The sequence below is a fragment of the Urocitellus parryii genome, chromosome 9 (assembly GCF_045843805.1).
Source record: "Urocitellus parryii isolate mUroPar1 chromosome 9, mUroPar1.hap1, whole genome shotgun sequence".
NCBI lineage: Eukaryota > Metazoa > Chordata > Mammalia > Rodentia > Sciuridae > Urocitellus > Urocitellus parryii.
Window position 1 is genome coordinate 38,479,395 of NC_135539.1, and position 27,689 is coordinate 38,507,083.

A 27,689-nucleotide genomic window follows, 5' to 3' on the forward strand; every position below is an offset into this window, starting at 1 on the left:
CTTTCTGCACCAGGATCCCGTGAGGTTGGCAGACAGCAGGTCAGGGTCAGCAGCCTCCTGAAACGGCCTTGAACCACACCTGCCAACACAGCCTGACCTGGATGGTGGCTGCCCTGAGTGGCCCACCTCCCCTGAGGCGTCTCAGGGCTGCCGCTCCCTGTCCAGAGCATGGCTGTGGGAGTGCTCAAGGGCTTGCCTGGGACCTCCATTCCTCCACGTGCTGCCTATGCCCAGCCCTGGGGGAGATCAGCAGAGTGACCCTCTTGGGGTTAGGGGCCTCCCCTCCTCAGCAGCCTCTCCATTCCCTGTGGACACCCTGGTTTGGGGTTGGCCCCTGGACTCAGCATCTCTACCCACCTCCCTCAAAGCTCAATGGTCCTGCAGTTGTGGTGACCCATTTCACCAGTGAGTAAACTGAGGCACGGGGTGGGAGGAATTTGTTCCAGAACCCCAGGCGTTGGGACAGACATGAAGCCTTGGCCCCAGTGCCCATCTCAGGCTAAGTGTGAGCTAGCCTCTAAGGAGTATGCACTTGGCTCGGGCTGGGGGCTGGAGGCAGCAACTAGTGACATTCAGAGGACTCTGGGCATGGTTCTCAGGTGCACCAAGAATGAGGTAGGTCATGGGACTCCTGGACTAAGACCAATTTCTGGGTAGACGTCACCCCTGAGCCTAGGCATCACCCTGTATTTCCCTGTACCCCAAAACTGTACATGCCTGGTGGACACTGGTCCCGGTAGGGAACTGGATAGGTAGGGAATAGATCAGAGGGACACACTGGGGGTGACTGCAGAAAAGGCACCAGAGGACATGAGCCCCCTACGGGTAGTGGAGGTAAGGAATGAGGAAGAAAGGCAGGGAGGGGTGTCCTGCTTTCCTGGGAGCAAGAGTGGAGGAGGGATCCATGTTTGTGTGCAATCCTGGGAGGGAGCCCAGGGCCTCAGAGGCACAGACTCGGGCGGGGTCAGGCTGTTTGGCTATGGAGGGGCGCTTCTGTCCCCATGGTATTCAGATGAGGTTGTTACCAGCCCATACTGGACAGGACGGCCCCACCCACCATGGACAGGTCTGTGGCATGGAAGCCATGTGATGGCTGTGGTCAAGGTGGGGCCCAGAGAGATGCCTGGCACTGTGTGCTGGACATTGTCATGGCTGGCACAGAGACCACCATGGAGTGGGAGTGGAGCTTGGCACTGTGCCTGCCACTCACCCTCAGAAACGCTGCCCCCTACCCCTGCCATCCACATTAGAGGCCCGGGAGGGGCAGCCCCTGGGAGTTTCCCAGTGGAAGCTCCTAGGGCCAGGGCACTGCCCGCAGGGTGTGGGCACGAGGCCGCATGGTGAAGGCTGGGGCAGGAGTGGCGTCCAGGGCAGTGGGGCTGATGCCAGGTGGAGGCAGCAGGCGGTAGCGCTGGAGGAGGCCAGCGAACAACAGAAAGAGCTCCGTCCTAGCCAGGCTCTCCCCCACGCAGACTCGGCGGCCTGTGAGGGTAAGGGAGACACCAAGTGGGTGCCAGGCCTGCTCCCAGAGGGGGCGTCCCTGTGGGGGTGCTGGGGGCGTGCCCTGAGGGCCAGAGACCAGGCATCTCAGAGGGGCTTGTCGCCTGTGGGCCTCTGGCCCCAGCCCTGGTACCTGTAGAGAAGGGCAGGAAGGCGGCCCGCTTCACGAAGTGCCCATCAGCATCCAGGAAGTGGCCTGGGTTGAACTGATCTGGGGTCTCCCACTGTGTCTTGTCCAGGAGCACTGAAGTCAGCAAGGGAATCACAGGTGTGCCCTGTGGGGGCCAAGAGGAGGACCCCAGAAGCAGGAAGATGGGATGAGGGGCCTCTGAGGAGGTTTCCCTGAGGATGAGGCTCCTACTGACCCCACCTAGCCTGACCCTCGGGACACAGAGGAGGACCCTGATCCCCAGGCTCTGGTGTCCCAGGCAGGAAGTGCTGTGAGGTTGGGGTGACCCTTTCCTTGTTCCAATGGGGGAATCCCTGTGCTGTCAGGCACCAGCCCCAAGACTTGGCATCTCAGAGTCCAGCGATCCTGACCAACCCTGAGCAAGAGGGAAGGAGAGAATGAGGCCCAGCTGGGCCCCCACCTTGGGGAGCAGGTAGCCACCCAGCTGAGTGTCAGCTGCTGTGCAGCGGGGCACGTGGGGCAGGAGTGTGATGTACCGCTGGACCTCATGCAGCACTGCATTGGTGTAGGGCAGTACCCTCTGGTCCTCAGGCCGGGGCAGCCTCCCAGGGCCCAGTACATGGCTCAGCTCCTCCTGCACACGGCCTGTACCGGAAAGTGGTACCATGTCTGAGGAAGACCATCACCATCACCTTGCCCTGGGGTACCCAGCCACATGCAAGGCCTCACCTTGCACGCCTGGGTATTTGGCCATCAGCAGGATGGCCCACTGCAGTGTGGCAGAGGTGGTCTCTGTGCCAGCCATGACCATGTCCAGCACACAGGCCACAGCGTTGTCCTCTGCAAAGAGCCCCTCTTGGTCATCCCCCTGTGAGGCAGTATGGGCAGAGCTTGAGGACTTGAGGTCTGTCCACCCCAGCCCCAAGCCCAGGACAGAAAAATGAGCTCCCACTCACCACCTCCAGTGCCCCAAACCAGGCACTAGGAATGTCCCATTTCATGCCTCCCCAGCCCCAGTCCTGGGGTCCACTGGGACTCCCCACAGGCCTCCTGGTTTTCCCCTACCTGGCCCTGCTGGATCAGAGCATCCACGTAGCTCTGCACAGGGCCACCCTGGGGCGTGGGGGAGGCCCGTGCCTGCAGGAGAGTCCTCAGGATGACACGCACTTCCTCGATCTTGCGCAGGACAGGCCGGTGCAGCTGGAGCAGGGTCCCCAACCAGGGGTAGATGTTGAACAACTGGGACAGAGGGCAGGGTGGTGGGGTGGGGCCAGGCACAGCCACCTGGTCCCCACGGAGGGAGCCCGTCCATCGAGCAGCAAGGGTGTCCCCATCCAGGGCTTCAAAGGTGCTGGGGTATGTGCTGCCCATGGCCACAAGAGGGCGCCTGGCTGGAGGCCCGCCGCCCTACTGGGGGTCCGGGGACTCAGGAAACCTCAGTCGCAAGCATGGAGCCATCTGACAGTAACACACCTGGTGGCTTTATGCAAACAGGCTGCCTGTGACCATGCCCCCTTCCACCTGCTAAAGTGAGGAGAAAGGAAGAGGGGGCATTTGCTGCTGCAGATTATCACCCACTCTGGGAGTTGCACAGAGGTGGAATCTGAGGAGCCAGGGTGTCCCCCCCCCCCAGCAGGTGGAGGCCAGCTGCCGTCCAGCTTACCCTCGGACACTTGCTTTCCCAGGACACCAGCAATCGTGGGCAGAAACTCCTCAAGGCGCTCCAAGGTGAGAATCAGGCACGGGTAGGAAGGGCCATGGGACTGCCTCACAGAGCCCCATTTCGAGGGACTCCAGGGGAGGGCTCTGGAGTTGGGCGGGTTGGCCTGGTGCCCCTAAGAGCAGGACAGCCTCACTCTGACTACAGTGGGTCACGGGCTGCAAAGTTTAAGGACCAGCCCCGGGCATTGCCGTGCTGTCCCACCTCACCTCCTGGGACCTCATGCCAGGGACAGCAGAGTGACAAAGCACACCTGCTGCCAAATCCTGCTGTCAATCCCACAAGCAGCACACCTGGTGTCTAGGCTTCAGCTAACTCACAGTTAGAGACGCCAAAGAAGGACGTGTGGAATCTGTAGACTTTGGAAAAGAATGACGCGTACCCCCATGATGTCAGAGAACGGATTTTGTGGTTTCTGTAATGTGGTGAAGGACCTGGGCTGCACCCACGTCTCTGGGTCCTACCCACCTGAGGGAGGAGTGTCTGGCCCCACTCCTCACCTTGGAGCAGGTGTGACTGTGACTGATGGGGCACTGGGAGAAAATGAGGATCCCCTGCTCCAGACCTCCTATTTCCCACAGAGCACAGAGGCTGGTCTGCGGGCGTGCAGCCAGGGGGTCACCAAGGGGGTACAGACTCAAGCTCTCGACCCAAGTCCAGGCTCCTTTCGCTGACGGTGAAGGATGATGCTGGACACCCCCAGTCCTACTCTCCCCAGGGTCTACCCTACCTCAAAGGGCTCAGCTCCCATGAGGCAGTGACCTCTCACCTGCAGGCTGGGGGACCCCAGGAGAACCATGACCTCATCAATGAGACCCAGCAGGGACACAAACATGGTGTCCTGGTAGTCAAACCGCTGGCCGAAGAGGAGTGCGAAGGTGATGTTGGAGGGAGCCCAGCCCAGCAGGGCCAGAGGGAAAGGCCGGCCTGCAGGGGAGACGGGCTTCAGGCAGGCAGGGGACCCCAGGGAGAGGTGTCCCAGCCCCTGCTCACCTCCATAGCTATCCAGTTGTCCCATGAGACACGCCAGCTCCTGCAGCACCTTGTCGGCCATGGGCGCCTGCCCCACGCCCAGGCTATGCAGCACACGCACTGTGAATTGGCGGGCAGCCCTCCAGCGCGCCCCAGAGGAGAAGAAGATGCCTGTGGGCGGACGCGGAGATGCTGTGTGGCCGTCACCCTGCCCTACATGGCAGGCAGGAGCAGTGGGGCCACCTGGGTCAGCAGGGCCTGGCAGAGGGGTCTCGGTTCCACCCTCCTGTTCTCTGGGGGTTGGCCAGGGTTAGCAGGCCCCCTCTTGGCTTGTGATGGGAAGACCTTAAGGGCTCCTGTTCCCCTGGCCCAGCACCAGCCCAAAGGTCAGTCCCCACCTTCTACGGCAGAGGACCACACACCTACCCCCGCCTTGCTGGATGAGCTGAAAGATGGGGATGGGGGGCCGATCCGCCAGCTCCTGCCCGGTGCCCACCAGGGCCTCCCTCACAGCCTCATAGCCGGACAGCACCACAGTCTTCTGGCAGCCCAGGTGAACAGTGAACATTGGCCCATAGCGCTTGGAGAGCTGGTGGGGGCAGCAGGGGTCAGGTGGGCAGCCCCTACCCACCAGGCCCTCTGGGGTCCACTTGGGCAGAGCACTGCTGGGTGGAGGAACTGGGGAAGACTCTGCAGGGTGTATCGGGCATGCGGGGCCATTTCGGGGGACCCATAGAACCATCCCCAGTCTACTGGGGTGCTGCCTTTTGGTGCTGGGAATGACTTTCACGGGTTTTCTTTTCAGCAGGAATCCCAGAGGCCCTCAAGACCCACGATCAGGCTGCAGGTGGCCTGGGACTGCACAGGCAGCAGGCTGGACAGTCCCTCCAGGCTGTGGCCCTCTTTGGACTTTAGCTTGGTCAGTGGCATCCCCCAACCTGCACCAAAGGAGGGACAGAAGCAGCATCCAGGCCACGGCTGGTCAGTTCTGACTCTGACCTTCACTGGCTGAACAAGGACAGAGAACAGCTCACATCCGGGCTGCCCCCGAGCCTTTTCCGTCACGCTCCTCCCCTCTGTCCTTATGGCATATCTGCCCAGGAAGGTGTCATCTCCCCTTTTTAAGCACAGGACACTGAGGTTCAGGAGCAGGTGATCTGCCTTTGGCCACTCATGTCTGAGGATGGAGCTGAGCCTGCTGTCCTGCCCAGCACCAATCTAGGGCCTGAGCCCCTGAGCCTGGTGCCCAGGGCCAGGTGGGGCCCAGGTGTCCTGCCCTAGGGAAGGTGTGACAGGCCAGTTCAGCCCAGGGCTGCAGCCCTCTGCTGCCTGCCCACCTGCAGTCCTGGAGAGGCCATCTGGGGGACTCTGGAGACAGAAGCCCCTTGTAAGGAGAACTCTTAGGAACTGCAATGGGGCAGGGGATGAGGGCTGGTCTCTGGTGAGGGCTTTGGGAACTAAATGGAAGGGGCTGCTTTGGGGTTGTGGGGACAAGGTGCCAACCCATGCAGGGGACAGGGCTGGTCAGCCCTCACAGGGCAGATCCGGGCTCTGTCTCCCTGAGTCAGCCTGCCCACAGCTGCAAGGCAGGACAGCCAGCCTTCAACTTGGCCGAGAAACTGTGGGGTGGGTGGCTCTCTCTTCCCAAGATCAGGGTAGGGGCACTCCTCTTGCCTCCCGGTGGGCCCAGCACCATGCTGAATGGATGGTGTAAACTGGGTTTGGCTTCCTCAGGGACAGGCCTGGGACACGGCCACCATCTGGCTGAGGGAGTTGAGCAGGGCTACCCAGGCCTACCTCCATCAGTGACCGGTCCTGTTGCGAAACACTCAGCAAGTGCAGGTTCCCCAGGAGCGGCAGCGGGCGAGGCCCGGGGGGCCATCGCAGGGCTGGGGAGGGGCTGCGGGCAGAGGCACGGAGCAGCCCCCAGAGGCCCAGGAGGACCAGGAGCCCCAAGAGCAGCAGGGCCATGCGGACAGCGGGAGGCAGGGCCCCAGTTCCCCTCTGGGCCCCATCTGCCCGTGCCTTATAGCCTCCCTCCCAGAGGGCGTGCCAGCACCCCACCCGCCCCACCACCCCGAGAATGTGGAACAAGCAGTTTGCAGGGGACAGCCCCAGCAGGAGGCTTAAAGCTACAGCTGCGTGGAATGCAGGTTGAGTGTGTGACAGGGGCCCAGGGGTGGCTGGGAGCCCAGGAGGCCATGGGACTGTCTGGGATCAGGCATCCAAGATCTCTACACCCCAAGAACTTGCCCCAGGGTCCAGGCACTCGGGCTGTTGTATCCCTGCCTCTGGGGCTGCCAGCCTGCCTTGGTCTCCCCATCAGAATGGGGCTCTCAGGGCTCCAGGGCCTGGGCCTGCCTCTGAGGGGAGGATCCACCCCCAACCGCCCCCAGCTCTGAGTTTCCCTCAGCAGGACCCTGGGCAGAGGCAGGTTCCTGGGTGTCTTCTGACACCATCTGTCTCCTATCAATGTCCAGGGAGGGCTGACAGTGTGCAGCCCCTGGGGACCACCCACGAGGGGCCTCAAATGCCAGGGCCTTCGGAGCCTCAGATTCATGCCGGGGCTGCTCCTCCCACCGCAGCCTGTTCCTGTGGGGGTTCTGCAGGGGTGACACTGAGGGATGGGGCAGGGGATGCAGTTCACCCAGAGGGCCACCCTGCAGGCAGCACTGTGATAGGTGCCCCAATGTTTTCCGCTAAACCCTGATGGCAGAGCCTGGAGAGGAGGCGCTGCTTTGGGAATGAGCTGTGAGGGGTGGGTGGCTCTTGGCACCAGAAGTGGCTGGGCCTGCTTCACACCGCCTGCCCTGACACGAGGCAGCCCTGTCGCTGCCAGCAGGGGCCCCTCCATGAGGCCCATCTCCCAGAGTGTCATCCACGCCCTGCACAAACCGCAGAGCCATGGCAGCCAAGGCCCTTACCCTCTCAGGTATTGTCCCCCTTTGATAGGCTGTGAAAGGAAAGTCCCAGCCTTGGTGGCACACCTCCTGAGACGGGGCACTCACACCTCCATCCCCTGCACAGTGAGAGATACAGAGGGAAGCATGTTTTGTCCCACCCTCTGGAGCTCTGGGGCATTCTGCTGAGCCCCTGGTACCAAGGTCACTACAGGGTGTCCAAGCTGAGGAGTCCTATCTGCCCAGGGAAGTCCATTTAATAAGAGAAGCACTTTTTTTTTTTTTTTTTTTTTGGTACCAGGAATGGAACCCAGAGCCCTCAAACACTGAGCCACATCCCCAGCACTTTTTATTTTTTATTTTGAGACAGGGTCTTGCTAAGTTGCTGAGGCTGAATTTGAACTTGCAATCCTCCTGCCTCAGCCTCCCGCCTCAGCCTCCCAAGCTGCTGGGATTACAGGCATGCGCCACCAAGCCAAGCTAAGAAGTACTTATTGAGTGCCTGTTATGTGCCGGTTTCTACCAGGAGCTAGGGCTACAGAAATTGGCATAGGGACCCAAAAGTTCCACTAGGCTCTCACAGCCCTGTGGACTATGGTCATGTAAGAGTTTGCCGCCAAAAATGCCTCTAGGGCTGGTGGGGACACCGTGAAGGCAAGAAGGCCAGGGGATGCTTTGGAGAGGATGTGGCGTCTGGGCTGCAGCTGCCGAACTGGGATGGCCCAACTTGCAGACACCTCGGACCTGAGCTTGAGGTGGGGTGAAGAGAGCTGGGAAGGTCCAGAGCAGGTCAGGAAAAGACTTTCAGGGAGCTCAGTGCCAGGGACCCCCCGGAAAGCACAAGCCCCACACTCACGGCTGGGAAACCTCCTGTAGCCACTGCAGCAAAGAATCAGAGCAGTTTACTCTGCAGTTCCAGGGCCAGGAGTCTGAGGTCCAGCACCTGCAGGGTGGCTCCTTGTGGACGTTCTAAGGGACAACTTGTTTTTTTTGTTTTTTGTTTTTTGGTACTTGGGATTGAACTCAGGGGCACTCGACCACTGAGCCTCATCCCCAGCCCTATTTTATATTTTATTTACAGACAGAGTCTCACTGAATTGCTAAGTACCTCACTTTTGCTGAGGCTGGTTCAGCCTCCCAAGCCACTGGGATTTCAGGCTTGTGCCACTGTGCCTGGTGACAATCTGTTCTTTGTCCCCAGCTTCTGGTGTGGTTGACACCCGGGGCTCACGCATGCCTCCCTCAGCTCCGCCTCCTCTCCCATGCCTCCTCCCTGTGTCTTCTCTTTTTCTGTCTGACACTTTGGGTTTAGGGTCCACCCTAATACCAAGGGATCCTCACCTCAGTTACCTCTACAAAGACCCTGTTTCCAGATAAGGGAAACATGTTTCGTAGGGAGAGGCCACAATTCAACCTGCTGGAACATGGCTCCCCTAGGTATGCACATATCCGTGGGTCTCTTATCCATTTAATCTGCAGTTCGCACACCCCAGGCAGTCAGGACCATAGGAGGGACTTCGTGAGAGGAAGCCCCTCCCCCTGGGCCACTTGCTTCTGCCCCACTTGCACCTCGTCTCCCATGTACCCTTCCAGAGACACAGTGGCACCTGGTCTCATTTGTGCCTCTTTTAAAAATTAGCTTTATTAACAAACAAGGACCGTGTGTTTAAAGCATACAGTCTGAGTGACACATGTCCACACCCATCACCACTGCCAAGACAGTGAACATCCCATCATCCCCCAAACCCTTCAAGCCCTGTGTGTCCCCTGCCTCCCTCCATTTCTTGCTTGCCATTTTGTATTTTTAGCATGACTGTGTACCCTGACAAGACAGGGCTTCCTCTCACAGTTGCCTGGTCCAGGGCACGGCAGGTGCCAGCATTCTAAGTTCAGCCTTGGGCCATCAGAGAACGTCCTGGTAGAACATGGGTGCAGCTCCTCTGTGTACACCTGCTAGGATGCTGCAGTGTCAGCTTGCAGTGGCATCACCGGGCCAGAGGGATTTTCCTTTTTGATTCCAGCGGACATTCCCCACACTGACTGCGGATTGTTCTGATCAGACTTGATCAGGACCATTAGATCCCAATCTTGAGTTGTGCCATGGCCTGGTTGAATGAAGGCTCAGGCCACACCTGGCCCTGCCACCAGAGGTGGGGCTGGTGGGTTTACCACAGGGGTCAGGAGTCAGACAGAATGGGTTCCAAGCTCATTCCCTCCACTTGCTAGCCATGGCGACGGCAGCGTCCAAAGAGCCACACAGGTGCTCCCAACCACACAGCCTCCATATAATACAAGTTTGCCTTTCTCCCATTAAGAGAAGGGGCCTGGGTTTCCCTGCCCTTGAATCTGGAGGGCACTCCTGACCATGATGGAAGCAGACCTGCAGGGCTGCCAAAGCTAGATCACAAAAGAGATGCAGTTTCCACCTGTTTCTCTGGACTGCTTGCTCTCAGGCCCAGCCGCCATGCTGTGAGGGGGCCCAAGCAGAGTAGCTCAGGTGGAGGGAGCCGACTGGTGTGATTTAGTCAAGTGGAAAGGGCTATTTGCTGGGTAATAAAAGCTTCTATTGTTCGAAGCCCTGGAACCTTATTAATGAATAACCCAGTATGCAGTCCCTGCATGGTCACACTCCCAACCAACGACCTGTGCCCACTCATCAGCAGCCAGAATGTACCTTCTGCAGTAGCCCATTCCAGCTGATACCATGTGGTGCTGTCTCCACCAAGACCTGTCCAGACTGCAAGTTCCTGAGCAAAGCAAATCGTTGCTATTTCCTACCATTAAATTTGGGGCCACATGTTACAAAGAAGTAGGTAATCCACATGCTGGCTTCATAATCTTTTTGTTTGTTTTCCAGGGGTGGGGGTCGAACCCAGGGGCACTGTACCACCAAGCTACACCCCCAGACCTTTTCCAAATTTTAGTTTGGGATAGAGTCTCCCTAAGTTCCCAGTATGGCCTCAAACTTGCAATCCTCCTGCCTCAGCCTCCCTTGACTCTATAGTGTTAAAGGAGGGATTTGACCCCTTTGAGTTCATTCTCTCTCTGTGTATGAGGTGACAAGGGTAACATCATCCTAACTATATTCACTCAAAACGATCTATTGAGCACCTATCTGTGCCAGTCTAGTTACTGGGGATCTCGTGTGAAAAGTGCCTTGTGTGAAAATAACACAATAGAGTTCAGAAAGGTTAGCTCTTTTCCCACTTTTCCTCTCTGTGAACTGCAAATAAAAATCTCTACCAGTTAAAGATCTCATATAAAGCAATAATCATTTGCAAGGAGACAGTCAATTAAAAGCTGGCCTCTGCTACGTCCCTAGTTCCTCAGTGCTGCCAGACAGAGGCTGTGGCAACCTCAGGGGAGGGGGCTGTTCTTTACTGCTAAGTGGTGTGATCTAGTCAAGTGGAAAGGGCTATTTGCTGGGTAATAAAAGCTTCTATTGTTCGCAGCCCTGGAACCTTATTAATGAATAACCCAGTGTGCAGTCCCTGGTTTCAGCCATGTAAAATGGTTGTTTATGTGACAAGAACAAGGTGCAATTTTTCCTTTTGTAGTTTTAAGTGGGCCCAGAGCCCCAGAGCCTCTGGCAACTGAAATGGGCTTCCTAAAGGGTGGGACTTCCCTGGGTCCTTGCAATGAGATCTCCTCTGCTGGGTGTTCACGAACATTCAGGGTTGCCTCTGGGCAAAGAGGTGAATCCAGACTGGAACATAGGAGTCCAGTGGTGTGTTGTGTTGGGGGTAGGTGTGCAGGGAACAGCAAGCGGAATGCTGGAAGGCTCCAGAGAGGTGCCCCAGTCAAGCTAAAAGAGGGGCAAGCTCAGGGTTTGCTGGCTGGGCACCTCTCTGAAACCCCTCTGGGAAGCTGCTGAAGTCAGCTTCTCCATCCAACAGTAGAAGCAGCTGTGATGTTGTGTCCCTTCAGAGCACTGGGGTAAGAAAGCTCATCCAGAGGGGCCAGCTGTGAGCTCTATGTTGCTTCCTGCCAGGCCTGGCATGTGGTTGGTGTGCAGTCATTGTTAATGGGTGGAAAGGAGAAGAGATGGAAGTCGAAGCTCAGGCAGAATCTGGAATGGCCAGTAATCTATCTCCTTCATCATGCAGCTGAGGAACGTTGACATGCAGAGGATAGGTGGTCCCCAGGTTCAGAGCTGGGCAAAGGCTCTGCAGGTGAGCACCAAGGCCTCCAAAGCCCTTATTCCTCTTGTTATTGTTTCTATAACAACAGTTCTATGCAAATGCCAGAGGCTTCACTTTTGTTCCAACAGAATATTCCCCCAATATTTCTAGCCCCCAATACCTAAGAATGTCAATTTTCTTTTTTTTTTTTAAATTGGGTTGTTGCAGATATATTCAGTTAAGATGAAGTCATTAGGATGATCCCTAACTCAACATTAGCAGGTATCCTTATAAAGAGGCAATCTGGACACAGAGACACCCAGGGAGAAGGCCAAATGAAGCGGGGGCAGGGGAGGGTGCTACTTCTACCAGCCAAGGTACACCAAGAGTTGGCAGCACACCCCAGTACCTGGGTCTGAGTCTCCCTAGAGCCGGCAGAAGGGACAGCCCAGCCCACATTTGATCTCAGACTTCTGGCCTCCCGAACCACAGAAGACTTCTGACTTTTAAGCCTCTGTGTGTGGTACCGTGTTATGGCAGGAAGCTAGTGCACACTCCCTCATGTGATGCATTTCTTGCCATGATTAGGCCCTCTGCTCAGATGGGAAAAAGGACCGGAACGCGACAGGCAGCCGCCCAGGGTTCGGCTGGAGCTTCCGGAGTTGAGGGAAGGAGGCTGGAACCAGAAGCTGGACCTGGGGCCTTCTCCCTGGGGCGTGGCCAGGCCCTTGCCGCGGGGCGGCCCTTGCCCCGAGGAGTGGTGGGGGCGGGGCCTTGCCGCGGGGCGGGGCGGGGCGGGGCCGACCCGGGGCTCGATGCGCTCGGCGCTCCCAGAGGCTTGCTCGGTCCTCGGCTGGCAGCCCTGCGCACGCCGCCCATCCCGCTCGCTGAAACCCGGCACCACCGTCATGTCGACCGCCATGAACTTCGGGGCCAAGAGCTTCCAGCCGCGGCCACCGGACAAGGGAAGCTTCCCTCTGGATCACTTTGGTGAGGGTGGGAGTCGGCGGGCGGCATCACCCTGGCTCGCGAGTGTAGGGTCGGAGCCTAGGGGAGGGGAGGGTCCGAGGAGCGGGGTGGGTCCGAGGGGAGGACCCTGGGAGGACCCTATCTGAGACCGGTGTCCCAGGGGGAGGGTCTGAGGAGGGGGCGGGTACTAGAAGGGGAGGGTCTTGGGGCGGGTCCTGAGGGAGGGGCTGGTCCTAGGGACAGGTCGAGGGGAGAGGCTGGGCCAGAGGGTGGTCCGGAGTCCTGGTCAGCTAGTGCTGGTCAGCTCAGGGCTGTGTTCCGGGCTTCAGTGTCTGGGATCCTGGGTATGATTCCCATAGCCAGCAGTGCTCCAGGCCCGTCCCAGGCTGCTGGACTGGACCTGCCCTGATCCTCTTTGGGGGCTGACAGAGAAACAGGCTGGGGGACCCCGTGAACTGAAGGTCCCCGTGGGGGCCTGGACTCTCCTGGTGAGAGCTTACTGGGACTATGGCTCTAATGTGACAGGGATAGTACACCGACTCCGCGAAACAGGATTCAGTTATATATATATATTTATTTATTTATTTTAGCTTTTTAAAAAAAATTTTTTTGGTGTAAATGGACACAACACAATGCCTTTATTTTTATGTGGTGCTGAGGATGGAACCCAGTGCCTCACACTTGCAAGGCAAGTGCTCTGCCACTGAGCTACAGCCCCAGCCCCCTACAGCCCCAGCCCCCAAACAGGATTCAATTTTGATCTTCCTCTTGCTTTTACTCAAAAGTGTGGTGCCAGAACATGAGCAACTGTTATTAGTGGTAAAAGTGCCAGTTATTTTTATTTTAATTTTTTTTGGGGGGGTTACTGGGGCTTGAACTCAGGGGCACCCAACCACTGAGCTACATCCCCAGCCCTATTTTGTATTTTATTTAGAGACAAGGTCTCACTGAGTTGCTTAGTGCCTCACTTTTGCTGAGTTGGCTTTGAAGTCGATCCTTTTGTCTTAGCCTCCAGAGCTACTGGAACTATAGGTGTGTGCCACCAAGCCCAGCCTAGATTCTTGTTTCTTTCTTTAAAAAAAAAAAAAAAATATATATATATATATATATATATATATATATATATATATATACTGTTGATAGACCTTTATTTTATTTATTTGTATGTAGTACTGAGAATCTAACCCAGTGCCTTCCACAAGCCAGGCAAGTGGGCTACCACTGAGCCGTAGCCTCAGCCCAAATATTTTGTTGTGAATTTTTCCAAAACACAGTGAAGTTAAAAGAACTCTTACCAAAAACTCCCCTGTCCCACTATCTTGATTCTGCCCTTAACATTTTACTGCACTTGGTTTTGTCTTTTGAGTGTCATTTTCCATGTTTCTGAAGAAATCAAGGTTTGTTTTTGTTTTCCCTGTGCTGGGGATGTAGCCTGGGGCCTCACGCCGGCTGGTCCCTATGAGGGAAACAAGTTTTGAAAAGGACAGTGATGCCACTCTAAGGCTGCTGTGTTGGCAACTCATGTTTTCACTGTGAAAAGAAGACATTTTCCTTATCCTTCTAGGTGAATGTAAAAGCTTTAAAGAGAAATTCATGAAGTGTCTCCGTGACAATCATTTTGAAAATGCTTTGTGCAGAAATGAATCAAAAGAATATTTAGAGTGCAGGATGGAAAGGCAAGTACAAGCTCACTATTATGACTTCTACTCCCACTTCTCCAGCCAAAGCTGTTTTCCTCCCTAAAAAGCCATTATTCAGCCCGGGAGTTCAACTTGTGTATTTCAGAACTGTAGGGCGTTTGCTAGTGTAATTGAAGCTTATCAGATGAGATTGTACTAGAAGCTGTTTGGCAATCCTGGGAACCGTTTCTTGAGTGACAGCATTACCCATGATTGCATTCCTCAGAGCATTTTCTTTCCAAACTTGGGTGCTACTGACCTGTCATTAAGGTTTTAGAGTCGTACATCATAAAACGCTGAGTCAAAAGATTTGAAGATTGTGCGGGTACACAGTTTATTTCTTTCACATTCTCAGACTATAAAAATATGCACTGTGTCATTTTGTTCCACTTAAAGCTGTTTGGAATGTGACAGGAAGACAATAGACTATTGAAAAAATGATGAAAGATGGATGATTCTTCTATCTTAACCAGAATTCACCAGTGTTCACTTTTAAACAAAAACAAAACATTTCTAACTGTGACCTGTGAAGCTTTTACTTAAAATAAGAGCTATTTTAATCCTTAATGTGACAAAACATGTAACATATAATTATATGATCATGGTGGGAGTTTTCATTTTTGCTTTTTTGAGGCCACAGTCAGCTCCCTAAGGAATTCAATGTTCAGACAGGTGATACCGCCAGTTATGGGTGACGAGTTCTGCTCCCTCACATGTTGAAGTTTGAACATTAGAGAAGCACACCGAGGCAAGCATATAAAGCAAAGTTTATTTAAAAAGGGGTAACATAGACTTCTCCCAGGACAGAGAAGGGGGCCACAGCTGGCATCCTGGTATCCCCAGAAGTGAGGGTGTTCTGCCTTTTTAAGGTCTTAGGCTTCCTTTGTTCTCCTGCTCTTTCCCTTATCTCTCCTTCCTGTGTGTGTGACTCTCCCCTGGAATGCTGGGTGGGATGGCCCAAAGGTGGGAAACAGGTGGACTGAAGGGGGAAGGACAGGATGGAGCAGCCCTGGACACATTAATTAATAACCTTATAGTTCTCTGTAGGGAGGGGCAATTCCTGGGACAGGTTACCTTGGTTAGAGCAGGGGCAGGTTCTTGATAAGAGTGGAGAAAGGGCTGTCAAGAAATTAACATTTCAGTCCCTCAGGGGACAGTCTCCTACTTCCCAGTTTCACTTAAAATTGTCTTCCTTGATATGATCTGACTTGATTTACCTGTCTATACTTACTGCTGTCTAATTCTGGCTTCACAGTTTGACATCAGTGGTCTACTTAAGCCCTCTTTTCAGTTTGAGCAACAAACTTTGAACACTTCCTCAAGGTTCAGATGTGTGCCTTCAGTGTGGACCTTTGGGACTGTAAGGGTGATGGGCTTTGGCAGTGTAGACCTCCTGTGAGGCCCTTGTCCTGCCTTCATAGGTGTTTCTTGGGCTCACAGGGACTTGAATGTCCAAGGGCCACACTAAATCCAGCTCCTGCCACCTCTAAATTGCACATGGGTTGGAACCACATCTTTGAATATCTTAAGCTGATAGATCTTTAGGAGGCTAGAACTGAGAATTTCTTTTTGGTGCTGCCAAGCTTTCGAGAAGAGTGATCTCTGCCTGTGCCTGGGGTGTAAGCAGGTCTAGATATGCTGGAGAAAGTTAGCAAATAAGATGAGCATTCCATGGGCTGTCCACAGAGCTGGGCCCAGGCCACAGCTGCTCCTACCTGGAGTTTCTTCAGAGGATATGGTGGATATGGGAGCCGGAAAGGTGTCTGGCCTCCCTGATGAAGGCTACCAGGCAGGTCTGGGAAGAGGAAGTCTTACTTTCCCTGTGTGTCCTGGGCTGAGCTGCAGGCAGCTGCCCGCATCTGTACCTGTGCTGCACTCAGTGCTGCTTGGATGCAGCCAGTGAGGATAGCAGGAGAAAGGACATGGTGCCACAACGTTCAGTGGTTTCACTGACTGGCCAGGTGACATTGAGGCAAGTGTGCAGCTGTGTATGTTTTGTTTTGCTGAGTTATTTTGACTGGATAATTGTGGCTGGTTGGTTGGTCATGAAAATCATCAAACATCATAAAAGATAGTCAAGGTTGGCCTACCCAGACTCAGGTCAGGATATCACACACCTGCTGCTGGCCCATGTAAAACATGAGCATGCGTGTGTGCACGTACACACACACCCACACTTTTAACCATTTATTTTCTTCCTTCCTTTTTTCTGTGTTAAAATCCCAAACCCTCTTTTATCTCTACTTACTTTCACATGCATCTTTTCAGAAAATGGTCCTCAGTAGAGTTTTTAAAGTTCTCATGCTTGGGCTGTTTCAGCACGAGGGAAAAGTAGGTATCTGTCTTGGAGGACCATATTTTCTCCTAGAAAAAAAGTCAAAATTGGGGTTACATTGGCGAAGACTAATACATAATAATCTAAGATCTCAAACCTCTGTAGTAATTTAAAAGTTCAGGTCCTGTCTTAGGGACATCAGGGTCATATACATGACCTGATGGAGCATCTTCGCTCTTACCATCCACCCTGTGATGGGACCATGGGGCCTCTGGCCTGGAAAGTGAAGGAGCACTTGGTATGACTTGGGGACCATCAGCGTTGCTGCCATTATTACCCTCAAGAACAAGAAGTATGGGGCTGTAGTTGTGGCTCAGTGGTGGAGTGCTTGCCTTGCACATGTGAGGCACTGGTTTTGATCCTCAGCATTACATAAAATTAAATAAATAAAGTTATGTGTCCATCTACAACTAAAACAGCTTTAAAAAGAACAAGAAATCTATAAATATCCCACTGCACTGAATCATGAAGTTAAATACCTGTGAAATGATGGCACTGTTATAAACAGGACTAATTTTGCTTTTTATGAAGATTCCAGAGTGATTCTTGGCCGGTATCTGAGCGGCTCAGTCCTTAAACAATGACTAGGAAATGGGAAAAATTTGTGGCTGATTCACTTAGGCTAAAGAGAGTTCTGAAACCGTTCTTCTAGCCATAGGACTTGCTGAAAGCCATGGGGCTGGCTTCCACAAGGACTGTGGGCATCTCTTGAACTGCGTCCCGTCTGGCTCGTGGTCTTTCCTCCTTGCTCCTTCTTCCTTTTGAACATCAGTGGCAGCAACAGGGCAAGCACCGCTACACTTGCTTCGGGTGGTCCCTGTAACAGATACCATGGGCAGGCGGCCGGAACCACCTGTGGTCCCGAGTAGTATAGGTTGAAGTCTAGTGTGAGTCTCTGGTTCTGGAGTCAAGGTGCCAGCAGGCCTGGTTCCTGCTGGAGGCTCCTGCCCTGTCCAGCTGCTAGAATCACCTGTATTCCTGGGCTTGGAGCCCCTTCCTCCATCCTCATAGCCAGCCGTGGTGCATCTCTGATCCTTTTGCCATTTCCTTTCTGGGCAAAGAAAAAAACCAGGAATGGTTCTCCAGTTCTAAGGATTCAGGTCATTTGATGCATCCACCTACATAACACAAGATACTCTCTCATCTCAAAACCTGATGATTAGCAGCCGGATTCCCCTTCCCCAAGTGAGATAGCATTCTCCAGGCTCCAATAATTGACATGTGCACATCTTTGGGGGTCATTATTCTATTGGCCAGGCAAAGTCTAATAGGTGGGTGTGAAGAGCTGTTGGCCAGATGTGTTCTTTACCAAGATGTAGTGAAAATTTGTTATTGTCTGCCTAACATGGAGTCTAGAAATAGCTTGTGAATTCCATGTTATAGAATTGTACTAAATGGGAACATGCAGTTCTGAGGACATCTTGAATGAAAGGGGTGGGCTCAGGTTTTGTTGGCCTGGCGCCATTACTGGTTCGTGGGGCGAGGCTCTGATGGGAACAGACACCTGGCTTTACTTCTTGCTGTCCTGCTCAATGGGCAAGTTTCAACACTTTAATCCTTTGAGGAGCAAAAACACCTTTGATTTTTCAAATATGAAAAGCACAGGTGGGGCACCAGGAGAGACTTACACAGTCCTTGAGGTGTTTTCTCCCCCTGTGCTCTGAGCCCCTCCCTTCTCCCTGCTCTCTGAGCCCTCCCTCCACCCAATTCTGAGCCCTTCTCCCCTGCCCTCTGAGCCTGCCCAAGGCAGGGGAGGTGGGAGGCCCAACAAGGGCTGCACAGTGCTCAGTGTTGGGCGTTGACTTTAATGGTTTGGGCTTCTACCAGCACAGGAGGAGGCTGACACCCAGTGGTTATAGGGGGGATGCTGGCTGCCTGGGGTCTGACAGATGGGTCTAGTAGCTGGCCTTGGTCTCTTGCTGGTGGGGCCAGGCCCTGACTGTGTAGGACTGAGAGGAGCAAAATAGAGCCCACACTTCACATATTAAATATTTTAAAGCTAATAAATTATTAAGTAGTGTGTTCCATCCTCCTGCCTCATCAGATACGCCTTCATGGTGACCTGGAGGCCAGGTGTAAAGAGGTCCTACACCTGCACATGTCTGTCCCAGAGTGCTGTGGCTCTGGAGCTGGGCTCCTCAGCCCTGGTTCACCCCCTCCCTCGGGGGCTTCACACACCTATGTGGACACCTGTTGATGGCCAACCTCTGTCCACACCCTCAACAGCTTCCTCCTCTGAATTGTGAGGTGGTGCATGCTTCCCCCAGGAAGGCAGGCCACAGAGGCCCTCAAAGTGTCTGAAAGGAGACATGGAGGCTTTGGGTAGGCACCACCCTCTGGGGAGGGCACAGGCAGAGGGGCCCATCAGACAATACTGCTCTGTCTCTAAGACATAGAATGAGGTCCCAGGAACCCCCCAGGAATGGCTGTTGGGACAGAGCAGTGTGTGGTGGGCCTGGGTGGACCTTGCTCTTGCACCTGACAGCTTCCCGTTTTTTCTTTTAGGCAGCTGATGGCACAGGAACCATTGGAAAAACTGGGATTTGGTGACTTGATAGATGGAAAATCAGAGGCAAAAAATAAATCTTAATGAGAAGATGACCGGTGGGCTGCGTCCAAGAGGCGCTCTGAGGTGAGCACAGGCCCTTCTGCTCGCGGCCCTCACCTGCCCGAGTGGTCCTCAGCAGCAGGCCTTCAGGATGCTTTGCAGCGTACCACCTTCAGCCAGGTGGAGGTGCCTTGCTTGTGGGGATGACTTGTGGAGGACTCACCTATCTCCTGGAGCACCCCAAATCATGTTCAAAAATTTCTGTTTCTTTTAGAGCCTCATTTACCTTTTATAAGATGCTTTTATCTTTAAATCTTGTGCATCACAGGGTCCCAGGAGGCTCCTGGTAGAGACGACCTGCGGAATGCCACCCTCACACTGCAGTGCTCTGGGTAGCGCTCCTTACTGATGCGCCAAGTGTGCAGATTCCAGTCCCTGACACACACATTCTGTCCGGAAATGACTTCCTTGGCAAGGCATTGCCCTGTTTTGTGCTCCTGCACAGGCATGCCAGTGCATCTCCTTTTTTTCCCCCAATAAAACTAGAATATAAAATAGGAAGTGAGAAATAATTGGCTTTTTGACATATTTGGCTTCTTGATTTTTTTGTTTATGCCTTGCACCAAGTATCTTCATAACCAAAGTTCTGTTTTCTAGTTAGTATTAGGGTATATTACAAACTAGACATTTAATTTCAGTAACTTATTGTACTGCTGAAGGATAAAATATCAATCCATTTGTAGTGAGACTATAAATAATAAAATATCTCATTTCATTTGTAGTTAGACTGGGTTGTTTTCTAATTTTTTATCCTATTATTACACCCCACTTCTTTCACTGCCAATGCTTGCTCAGAATCCCTGGGTACATCCCAGTAGTGGTGCCCTGGTGTCAACTGAGTTCTTTAAGTAGTGCTTACAATGGTGGCTCTCGGCCCAGGTGTCTTTCTTTTTCTTTTTTTAGTACTGAGGATTGAACTCGTTGGTGCTTAACCACTGAGCCACATCCCCAGCCCTTTTTATATTTTATTTAGAGACGGGGTCTTACTGAGTTCCTTAGGGCCTTGCTGAGTTGCTGAAGCTGGCTTTGAACTCATGATTGTCCTGCCTCAGCCTCCTGAGTCCTGAAATTACAGGTGTGTGCCACCACGCCCCGCGCTTGGGTCTTTTTCAGAATTGCCTGTGGGTTGCTTAACATCACAGGTATTCTGCTGTATGCCAGGGTTCAAGGCCACCAACAAATGCTCATGTGCATCTGGGCCTGTTTGCGCTCAGACCTGCCCCTCTTCGCAGCACCTTGGGAAGGGCTGGCCCTGCAGACTACCTTCCTTGGCTCCTGGGAAGTGTGTGGAGGACAGTGAGAGGAGGTTTGGGGGGAAGAGAACCAGGGCATGACCCTCTGGTGGTAAACCTTCCCCAGGCCCGCCAGGAAGGGCAGACAAGCCTGCCAGTTGTAAGCCCTGAGAATGGGCCCCTCTGCACCGTGGGCCTGTGAGGGGTGGAGGCTTTCAGCTCATCCCCAGTTCTCTGTGTTTAAGGCCTTGAGTTTTCTGTGCCATGGTGAGCCCTTTCTCTGTTAGACATCCCAAACAACCCTGCGGGAGGGGATGTTTCTTGGGCTGGGTTCATTTCCACATGCCCACTGAGCATGGTTATCACATGCAACTGCTCCTGTCTGCAGCCTGTTTAGCATTTGATCTCTGTCATATTCAGTGTGCTGTAGAGTTGGGGCTTATTATTTTACTTTAAAAGTCTTAAGCCAAACTGAGCCATTCCTAAGTATTTTATTTTATTATTATTATTATTAATTTTTGGGGTAGTGAGGATTGAACCCAGGGGTGCTTAACCACTGAGCCACATCTCCAGCCCTTTTTATTTTTTATTCTGAGAGAGGGTCTCATTAAGTTGCTTAGGGCCTTATCAAGTACTTAAACTGGCCTCGAACTTGCAAGCCTCCTGCCTCATCCTCTGGGATTACAGGAGTGCACCGCCATGCCCAGCTCTAAGTCTATGTGTACAGTGTGCACATCGCAGCACATTTTGCAGTTGCAAAGCATTAAACAACCCAAACTCCCTTCTGTGCCAGATACTGTATGAACTGCGACCTCCATGCGGCAGAGCACTGCGCCAGCAATGGAGGAGGACAGGCTGAGCTGATGTGATGAGTGGTGCCACGTCCTAATAAGCAGGGAAACGCAGAGCCACAAGAGCACCTGTTGAACATTACAGAGAAGGGACATGGGAAGCCATAGGATTATTCACTTATTTGTATAAGAAAAAAAAAAAATCAGGAAGGATAAACCAGAAACTAAATGGCACCCACTAGGCAGAGAAGCCTTGGGAATGAGGCCTCTCAGCACCTATGTTCTGCCTGAACTGTGCTCAAAACACACGAACCAGGATGTGGGGAGCCAGTGATGGCAGAGATGGCTCTAGGCTGGGTTACTTTGGAAGACATTTTAACCAAAGCTAACTAACGAAAGATCTTTAGGTAGTGAGCTATTTTCCACATGGACCATGATTCTGGCCCCATTTATTCTAAGATGGAAAATTAGAACAGCACTGTAGATGATGAGATCCCGCTCTGTTGAACTCCTAGCTTTCCAATGTAAGGACAGCTAGATGTAGAAATCAGGGCGTGAGCAAGCGAGTGTCCTAGCCCTTGTATATGGAAGGCCTAGGGCCATGACACCCAGCCCCAGGTCTGGGTTCTACCATTCTCTCACAAGAGGAACCAGGATCTTGGTGGAGACTAAGGCCAGGGCAGGGGAAGTCAAGATGAGCCCAGTATATCTGCCAGGAAGTAAGGAATTACTGAACAAGTGCCCAGCTTGCTGAGAGGAGGCAGGAGGCAGTAATGGAGCTCCCACTGGCCAAACCTGAGATGAACTGAGGAAGAAAATAAATAATGATGGTGCTGGGCTACAGCCACAACGGAGGAAATAATTGAATAAATATGTCAGTGGTAGGAGGGACAGCTTTTCCTTGTGAATTCTGACTAGTATGGAAGAATTGGTGGGGACAAGGTATCATGTGTGACAAACAATACAGTGATAATGGCAGCAGACAGGTACCGTCAGTAGACAGTGAAGTTAGTAACAAAATGTGAGGCAAAACACGTCTTGAGACGCCTCCACTCCAGATGCTTAGTGATTACAAAGGGAATGACTGTGACATTACAGGGGTGATCCCCTTGGCCATGTGGTCATTGCCAGGAATGAGACTGACTTCAGCTCATGCCCCGTATCATGCACAGAGGACACAGCTTTGCTTCTGAGGCTTGCCCCCAATACACAGTCTGAACCTAATCATGAGAAACAGGCAGACCCACCCTGGGACCTTGCACCAGACAGTTGCCCATCAACACTGTCAAGGTCGTGGAGCCAGGCACCGTGGCATGTGCCTGTAATCCTAGTGGCTCAGGAGGGTGCGGCAGGAAGATTGTGAGTTCTAAGCTAGCGTCAGGAATTTAGCAAAGCTGTGTCTCAAAAAGGGCTGGGGATGTAGCTCAGTAACTATCATACGCTGAGCACACAAGAGATGTGGGGACTCTGTGCCATGTGGATCCTGGCTTCTGGGAAAGGACATTGGGACATTCTTAAGTGCTGAGAACTTGCAGGTAAGCCAGTGGAGTGGTACCAGCATGGATTTCCTGCTTTGATTCTGGACTGAGGCTGTTCAGTGTTTTGGGGGAGCTGGGTGTACGGCCTTCTTATTGGTACCACCTTAGGAAGTCTGAAATTAATTTGAAATATAAAGTTTAAATTTTTTTGCATGAAAGTCTTTGTAGTTGAGCTTTCTGTATATACGATTCAATTCTCATTTTGAAATAAATTTCAGTCACAGATAATGCAGCAACAGGGGATCATAGGAAAGAAAACAGCACCCTGACATAGCCACCATTGCACGGTGACTCGCATTCCTTACATAGAAGCAGGTGCTGCCTGACCCTGAATTTCTAGGTCTGGTTTGCAAACACGGGGTGCTCAGGGGAAACCCAGCCAGTCTCCCACCAAAGGTTCCCAGAAAATATTTCTGGTAGTCATATGACAAGAATCTTTTGCTATATAGAGAATGTGTTTTTTATTTATCCCGTGCACCTGTACCTTCAGCCGTTATGACATCATTAAAAGATGCCCAGATAGCCAGAGGTGCAGCTTGGTGGCATGGTACTTGACGAGCATGTGAGAAGCCCTGGGTGCCATCCCCAGCACTGCAGAACAAACAATTGCTTGGAAAATCTTTCAAGAGCTCTCCTTCGATGTGACATAATGGGTGAATTTGAGGCAGCCCTGGTCTCAGATGTGGGCCCATGATCTCCTTCCCAGAAGGATGAGGACTGACCAGAGGCCAGCAGGGCCCCTCCTTCGTCTGGCTCATGACCCCCAGGAGGGGGTGCTGCACATACCTCAGGGCTCCGCAGCCTGGGTTGTTGGCACCCCCTCTGCTGGCCCCACCCACCCTGCCTAAAGAGCAAGTCAGATTCTTCCTGGGGCAGTGGGGGTGGGGGGGTCTCCCATGTTCATTTTTAATTGCTGCACTAATTCCTCAGACCCACTGGCTTAAAGCAAAACAAAAGTACTGCGTTGTGAAGTCAGGCTCTAAAGCAGTCTAAGGCCTGTGCTCCTGCAGGCGGCTCTGGGAAAGTCCATTTCCCAGCCTGTGCCAGATGCTGGAGCCACACACTCCCCAGTGGTGGGAGTCACGAGGGTCAGAGTTAGAAATGTGAGCACCCTGCCTCTGTGCTCACATTTCTAACTCTGACCCTCGTGCCAGTGTGCCCCACAGGTAGCCCCAGTAATCTCCCCGTCACAAGACCCTTAATTAAATCGCTTTGGTAAGTCCCTTCCACCATGAGAAGTACCAAGTTCACAGGTTCCAAGGATTGGAACCTTGATGTCTTGGGGACATTATTCTGCCCATCACACTTCCCCAAATGTGAAAAACATCAGCAGTGATTCTCACCTGAGTCCCAAAGGCAGCCCTGTGTAAGGGATCCTAGCCCTGTCCCATCCTGCTGTTTCTAGGATCAACCTGGAAATCTTGAGTAACTGTGACTAGTTTCTCTCTCTCTCCCTCTCTCTTTTTTAGTACCAGGAATTGAACCCAGGGATGCTTAATCACTGAGCCACATCCCAGGGTTTTTTGTTGTTGTTGTTTGTTTTTTGGTGGTGCTGGGGTTTGAACCCAGAGCCTTGTGCATTCGAGGCAAGCACTCTACCAACTGAGCTACATCCTCAGCCCCTTCTTCAGTCCTTTTTATTTTTTGTTTTGAGACAGGGTCTTGCCAAGTTGCTCAGGGCCTCACTAAGTTGATTAGGCTGGCCTTGAACTTTCGATCCTCCTGTTTCAGCTTCCCGAGCTGGGGTTAGAGACATGTGCATCACCGTGCCCAGCAAGCAGTTGGTTTCTCTTATTTGTTGGCAGCAGTCACATCATAATGGAGTTTTCTCAGGACTAAGTTTAAATCCTACGTTTTTCTGAGACCTTTGGCACTCCTTCCTGGCAAGTGACACAAAGATCAGTTATATACTTAACAGACAGGAATGGGAAGTGGAAGCAGCCCCCATGCGTGTGGCATGGGCCCCGCTGGGGAAGCATTTGTCTGTTAGACTAGTTCTAATCTGTGCAGCAGGGAGGGGCCTGGACACCACACAGGGAACATTGGCAATATCGGGATGCAGTTGTTGGAGGATGTGTGGCTTTTTCTTCCTTGTATTTTTATGACTATGTTTTATAACAAGCATGTATCATTTTTATAGAAACAATAAAATCATTAGTTTAAAGAAACCCCTTGTGTTGAGTTATCATTCTACATCCTCTATAAATTATATGCCTGTGTTAATTTCCCATCGCCTGTGAGTACGCCAGTCGGCTGGTTCTCCTGGCAGACATCGTGCTGGCTTAGGAGTCGGGATGCAGTTGGTACCTGCTGCTCTTCCACGAGGCACATGGAGCCGGCCGGAGGCTCTTTGCTGCGTGGGGACAGGAGGGGCCCAGCTTGTCTCCCTGATGGCATCATGGGTGCTGTGGGGTGGGATCCTGTCTGTCAGCTCGTTTCCCCTGGGGGAGACACAGAGGAGCCCAGGTGTGCATGGCCTTCACACTAACGCAGGAGCCTGCAGACGACAACCCGCACACGGACCCCTTTGTGCGCACAGCCTCCTCATGCGGTCTGCTTGGGAAGCCCATGCTCCCACCTTTGGTGTATGATCGCACCCAATTTGTGCTCAAATTAAACTGTTCAGTAATTTAATATCTTTTTGGGTGAGAAAGCAGGGATTTTATTACTGCCAGAAACACTGAAGAACTTCCCATCGAGCCACAAGACAAGTGACTTTGTCATAATACTGTGAACAAGATCACGAGTCTCCAGCCTTCTGGAGGAGTGAAATCACATCTCGGGGCCGTGCTCACTGCGCACTGTAAAGTGAAGAGAGCGCTGGAGTGCGGAGAGGTGCCTCCCGGAGCGGAAGGGCTGGGCTCTGGTGCAGGCGTCAGAAAGGCTCCTGTTCTGCTGGCAGCCAGAGCGAATATCAGCCCCACTTTAATATCATTAGGGAAAACATATATCCCACAACTGCACCCAGGATGCCCTGTGAGATGGGCCCAGGGGCTCAGAAACCCAAGTGGGCACCTTTGTGAGGGAGTTCTGGGTACCGATGGATGCCGGGGGCCTGGGAAGCTTGCTTGCTGGAGCTGATGGGAGGTGAGGGCTGGAGGCCAGGGCAGTGTGTGCTCCTGCATCTTGATCTGGCTTTCGACTGCCCCCTGCTGGCCCGTGTGGATGGAGGAGATCCTATGCTATTCAGGTGCAAGGCAGCATGGTGGCAGTCATCACGGCTGCCCTCCAAGGGCTCAGCCCCTGAGACTGGACCTGCAGAGTTTGGAATGGAAAGTAGCACCGTGCGGAGGACATGCTTCACCCCTGGATCCCGTAGGTGAGTTCAGCATGTGTCTCAAGCTGCCAGAAAGTCCTAAGGATTTCTGAGTCAGAGCAGCAGGTTTCCTTGGGCTGATTCAGCAGCTGAGGGAGGCCTGGCATCTGTTCATTCAGACCCCAAACACACGAAGAGCCAAGGCAAAATTCAGACCCCCTAGGAGAAAACCTGTGAACTCAGGGAAGGGAGACAGGGACACTGAAATGAGAAAAAATCACTGTCTCTGGGCAGGAGGTTCCCACTGTGCCCTGGGCACCGTGCACCTGTTCTTTGTGAGGCCATCCCTGAGCTGGGAGGCATGTGCTCCTCTCCCAGATGGGTGGCAGGGAGGAGGCTGTCTGGGCTCTTTCTTTATACCCCACCAGGGTCAACTTTCTAGAATAGGTTCCTCTTTCCAAGTCCCTGAATGGTGACCCTTCCTGTTGCTGGGCGGCCGACAGGCCTCATGTGCCTCTCCCTCTATGTGCTGCACCACACCCTCTTCTGGGGCAGAGGGGAGCCTACCTCCTGGTACAAAGGACGAAAGAGCAGGGGCCCATCTGGCAGACCGGAGTGGTGTGGCGAAGGTGGCTCTGAGATAAGAGTGAAACTGGAAAGTAGCAATACCCCAGGAGCCACTGCAGAGGCCAGGCTCAGGCAGGAGGTGTCCACACTCTGCCCTCGACCACCCACCAGGCAGGCACAGGGCATCAGCCAAGGCTGAGCTGGAGCACTCCATGCCTGCAAACCATCAGGCCTGGCCTGGGCACAGTGGCTGCTCTGGCCAGGAGGAACTGAGCACACATCTGGAGCTTGTAGTCACAGTGACACCGACCTGCCTGCACTCACAGTGCTAAGTCAGGAGCACCAGCCTCTCAGCTCAGGTCAATCAAGAGCCACTCCAGAATAGTTACCAGGGATCTCCAGCACCTGCACAGAGTGGAGGCTGGGGACAGAGAGCAGAGAAATGCGCCGGCTGGTGCTCTCATTGGCCATCTGTGTGGGTGAGAGACAGGGTAGGCCCTGTGTTTCTGGGGCAAGAGGTGTTCATTCCAGATCCTCGGAGAGGAAACACCAGTTTTGAGACAAGAATAACACAGCCCTGCTGTCGTTTCCCACAGCCCCTCTTCAGGGCTCAGCAAGAGAACCTTGACTTCCAATAGCACCCAATCTTGGGTGTACCCAAGTTAGCAAATGAAAACATGCCTGCTCAGGAGGGGCTCTTTCTGATGGCTTGTCTCCATCACAACCGGGCCAGAGGTGGAGGTGGAGCCAACCAGGTGTGTGGCAGCAAGAGTCCCCTAGACTGTGGACAACGGTTCCCTAGGTGGGAGCAGGGGGGCAGGTGCTGGGGAGGAGACATTCCCGGCAGAGGAGGGACAAGAAACAGGCATCATCTCTTCTCCAGGCTTCATTGCATGGCTGGCAGGGAATCGATTCTCTCTGAAAGGTGCTGGGGAGCAGTTGATGACTTTGGGGGCACAGAGTCTGCAGGGTGCCTGCCTGAGGACTTCACAGAAGCCTGGCCATTTTAGGCAGGAAGGGAGGGAGCTCCACTCAGGACAGCCTCCCATTCACCTGCAGGAAAGTCCTCGCCTGGAGAATCGGAAACACTGTGGTCTGTCGTCCCCTGCTGGATGGTGGTGGTACTGCAGTCCCTGGAAGGGTTACCTGATTCTTTTTTCTTTTTCTTTTTTTTTTTTTGAGAATTTTTTTAATATTTATTTTTTAGTTCTCGGCGGACACAACATCTTTGTTGGTATGTGGTGCTGAGGATCGAACCCGGGCCGCACGCATGCCAGGCGAGCGCGCTACCGCTGAGCCACATCTCCAGCCCGGTTACCTGATTCTTTATATTATGGAGTTGTAAGAGTCCTTTGTAAGTAAATATTTCTT

At 53.1% G+C, this 27,689-nt stretch overlaps 2 protein-coding genes and 1 non-coding gene across 4 annotated transcripts; 1 reads left to right on the plus strand and 2 right to left on the minus strand.

Moving 5' to 3' along the window:
- Positions 1–1,294: 1,294 nt before the first annotated feature.
- Cyp2w1 (cytochrome P450 family 2 subfamily W member 1) lies at positions 1,295–6,298 on the minus strand. Its single transcript, XM_026405717.2, has 9 exons — positions 6,120–6,298; positions 4,749–4,911; positions 4,344–4,493; positions 4,120–4,277; positions 2,696–2,869; positions 2,360–2,498; positions 2,091–2,275; positions 1,634–1,775; positions 1,295–1,482 (listed from the first exon to the last, which is right to left on the minus strand). Exons 1-9 carry the CDS (start codon positions 6,291–6,293, stop codon positions 1,295–1,297), a joined length of 1,473 nt encoding a protein of 490 aa, XP_026261502.1. The 5' UTR covers positions 6,294–6,298.
- Positions 6,299–12,197: 5,899 nt separating this feature from the next.
- On the plus strand, positions 12,198–19,649 carry Cox19 (cytochrome c oxidase assembly factor COX19). 2 transcript variants are annotated; one of them, XM_077802411.1, is made up of 4 exons: positions 12,198–12,333; positions 13,877–13,992; positions 18,836–18,958; positions 19,203–19,649. In XM_077802411.1, the coding sequence occupies exons 1-3, from the start codon at positions 12,252–12,254 to the stop codon at positions 18,914–18,916; spliced, it is 279 nt and encodes a 92-aa protein (XP_077658537.1). In that variant the 5' UTR covers positions 12,198–12,251; the 3' UTR covers positions 18,917–18,958; positions 19,203–19,649. The 2 variants fall into 2 exon arrangements, with proteins under 2 accessions (XP_077658537.1, XP_077658536.1); XM_077802410.1 differs by having other exon boundaries at positions 18,836–19,649.
- A 4,390-nt stretch (positions 19,650–24,039) lies between these two features.
- Trnas-cga (transfer RNA serine (anticodon CGA)) lies at positions 24,040–24,110 on the minus strand. The gene has a single exon. It is a non-coding gene; the product is annotated as a tRNA-Ser (tRNA).
- Between the last annotated feature and the right edge of the window lie 3,579 nt (positions 24,111–27,689).

What these genes read in the sequence shown, in the direction of transcription:
- Cyp2w1 (XM_026405717.2), bottom strand. Translation starts at nt 6,293, where the DNA reads ATGGCCCTGCTGCTCTTGGGGCTCCTGGTCCTCCTGGGCCTCTGGGGG. An exon ending in GCTCATCCAGCAAGGCGGGG is followed by an intron (nt 4,494 to 4,748) that starts GTAGGTGTGTGG and finishes GTCCGCCCACAG; the next exon opens with GCATCTTCTTCTCCTCTGGG. An exon ending in CTCTGATCCAGCAGGGCCAG is followed by an intron (nt 2,499 to 2,695) that starts GTAGGGGAAAAC and finishes ACTGCCTCACAG; the next exon opens with GGGGATGACCAAGAGGGGCT.
- Cox19 (XM_077802410.1), top strand. Translation starts at nt 12,252, where the DNA reads ATGTCGACCGCCATGAACTTCGGGGCCAAGAGCTTCCAGCCGCGGCCA. An exon ending in CTTCCCTCTGGATCACTTTG is followed by an intron (nt 12,334 to 13,876) that starts GTGAGGGTGGGA and finishes TTATCCTTCTAG; the next exon opens with GTGAATGTAAAAGCTTTAAA. An exon ending in AGTGCAGGATGGAAAGGCAA is followed by an intron (nt 13,993 to 18,835) that starts GTACAAGCTCAC and finishes TCTTTTAGGCAG; the next exon opens with CTGATGGCACAGGAACCATT.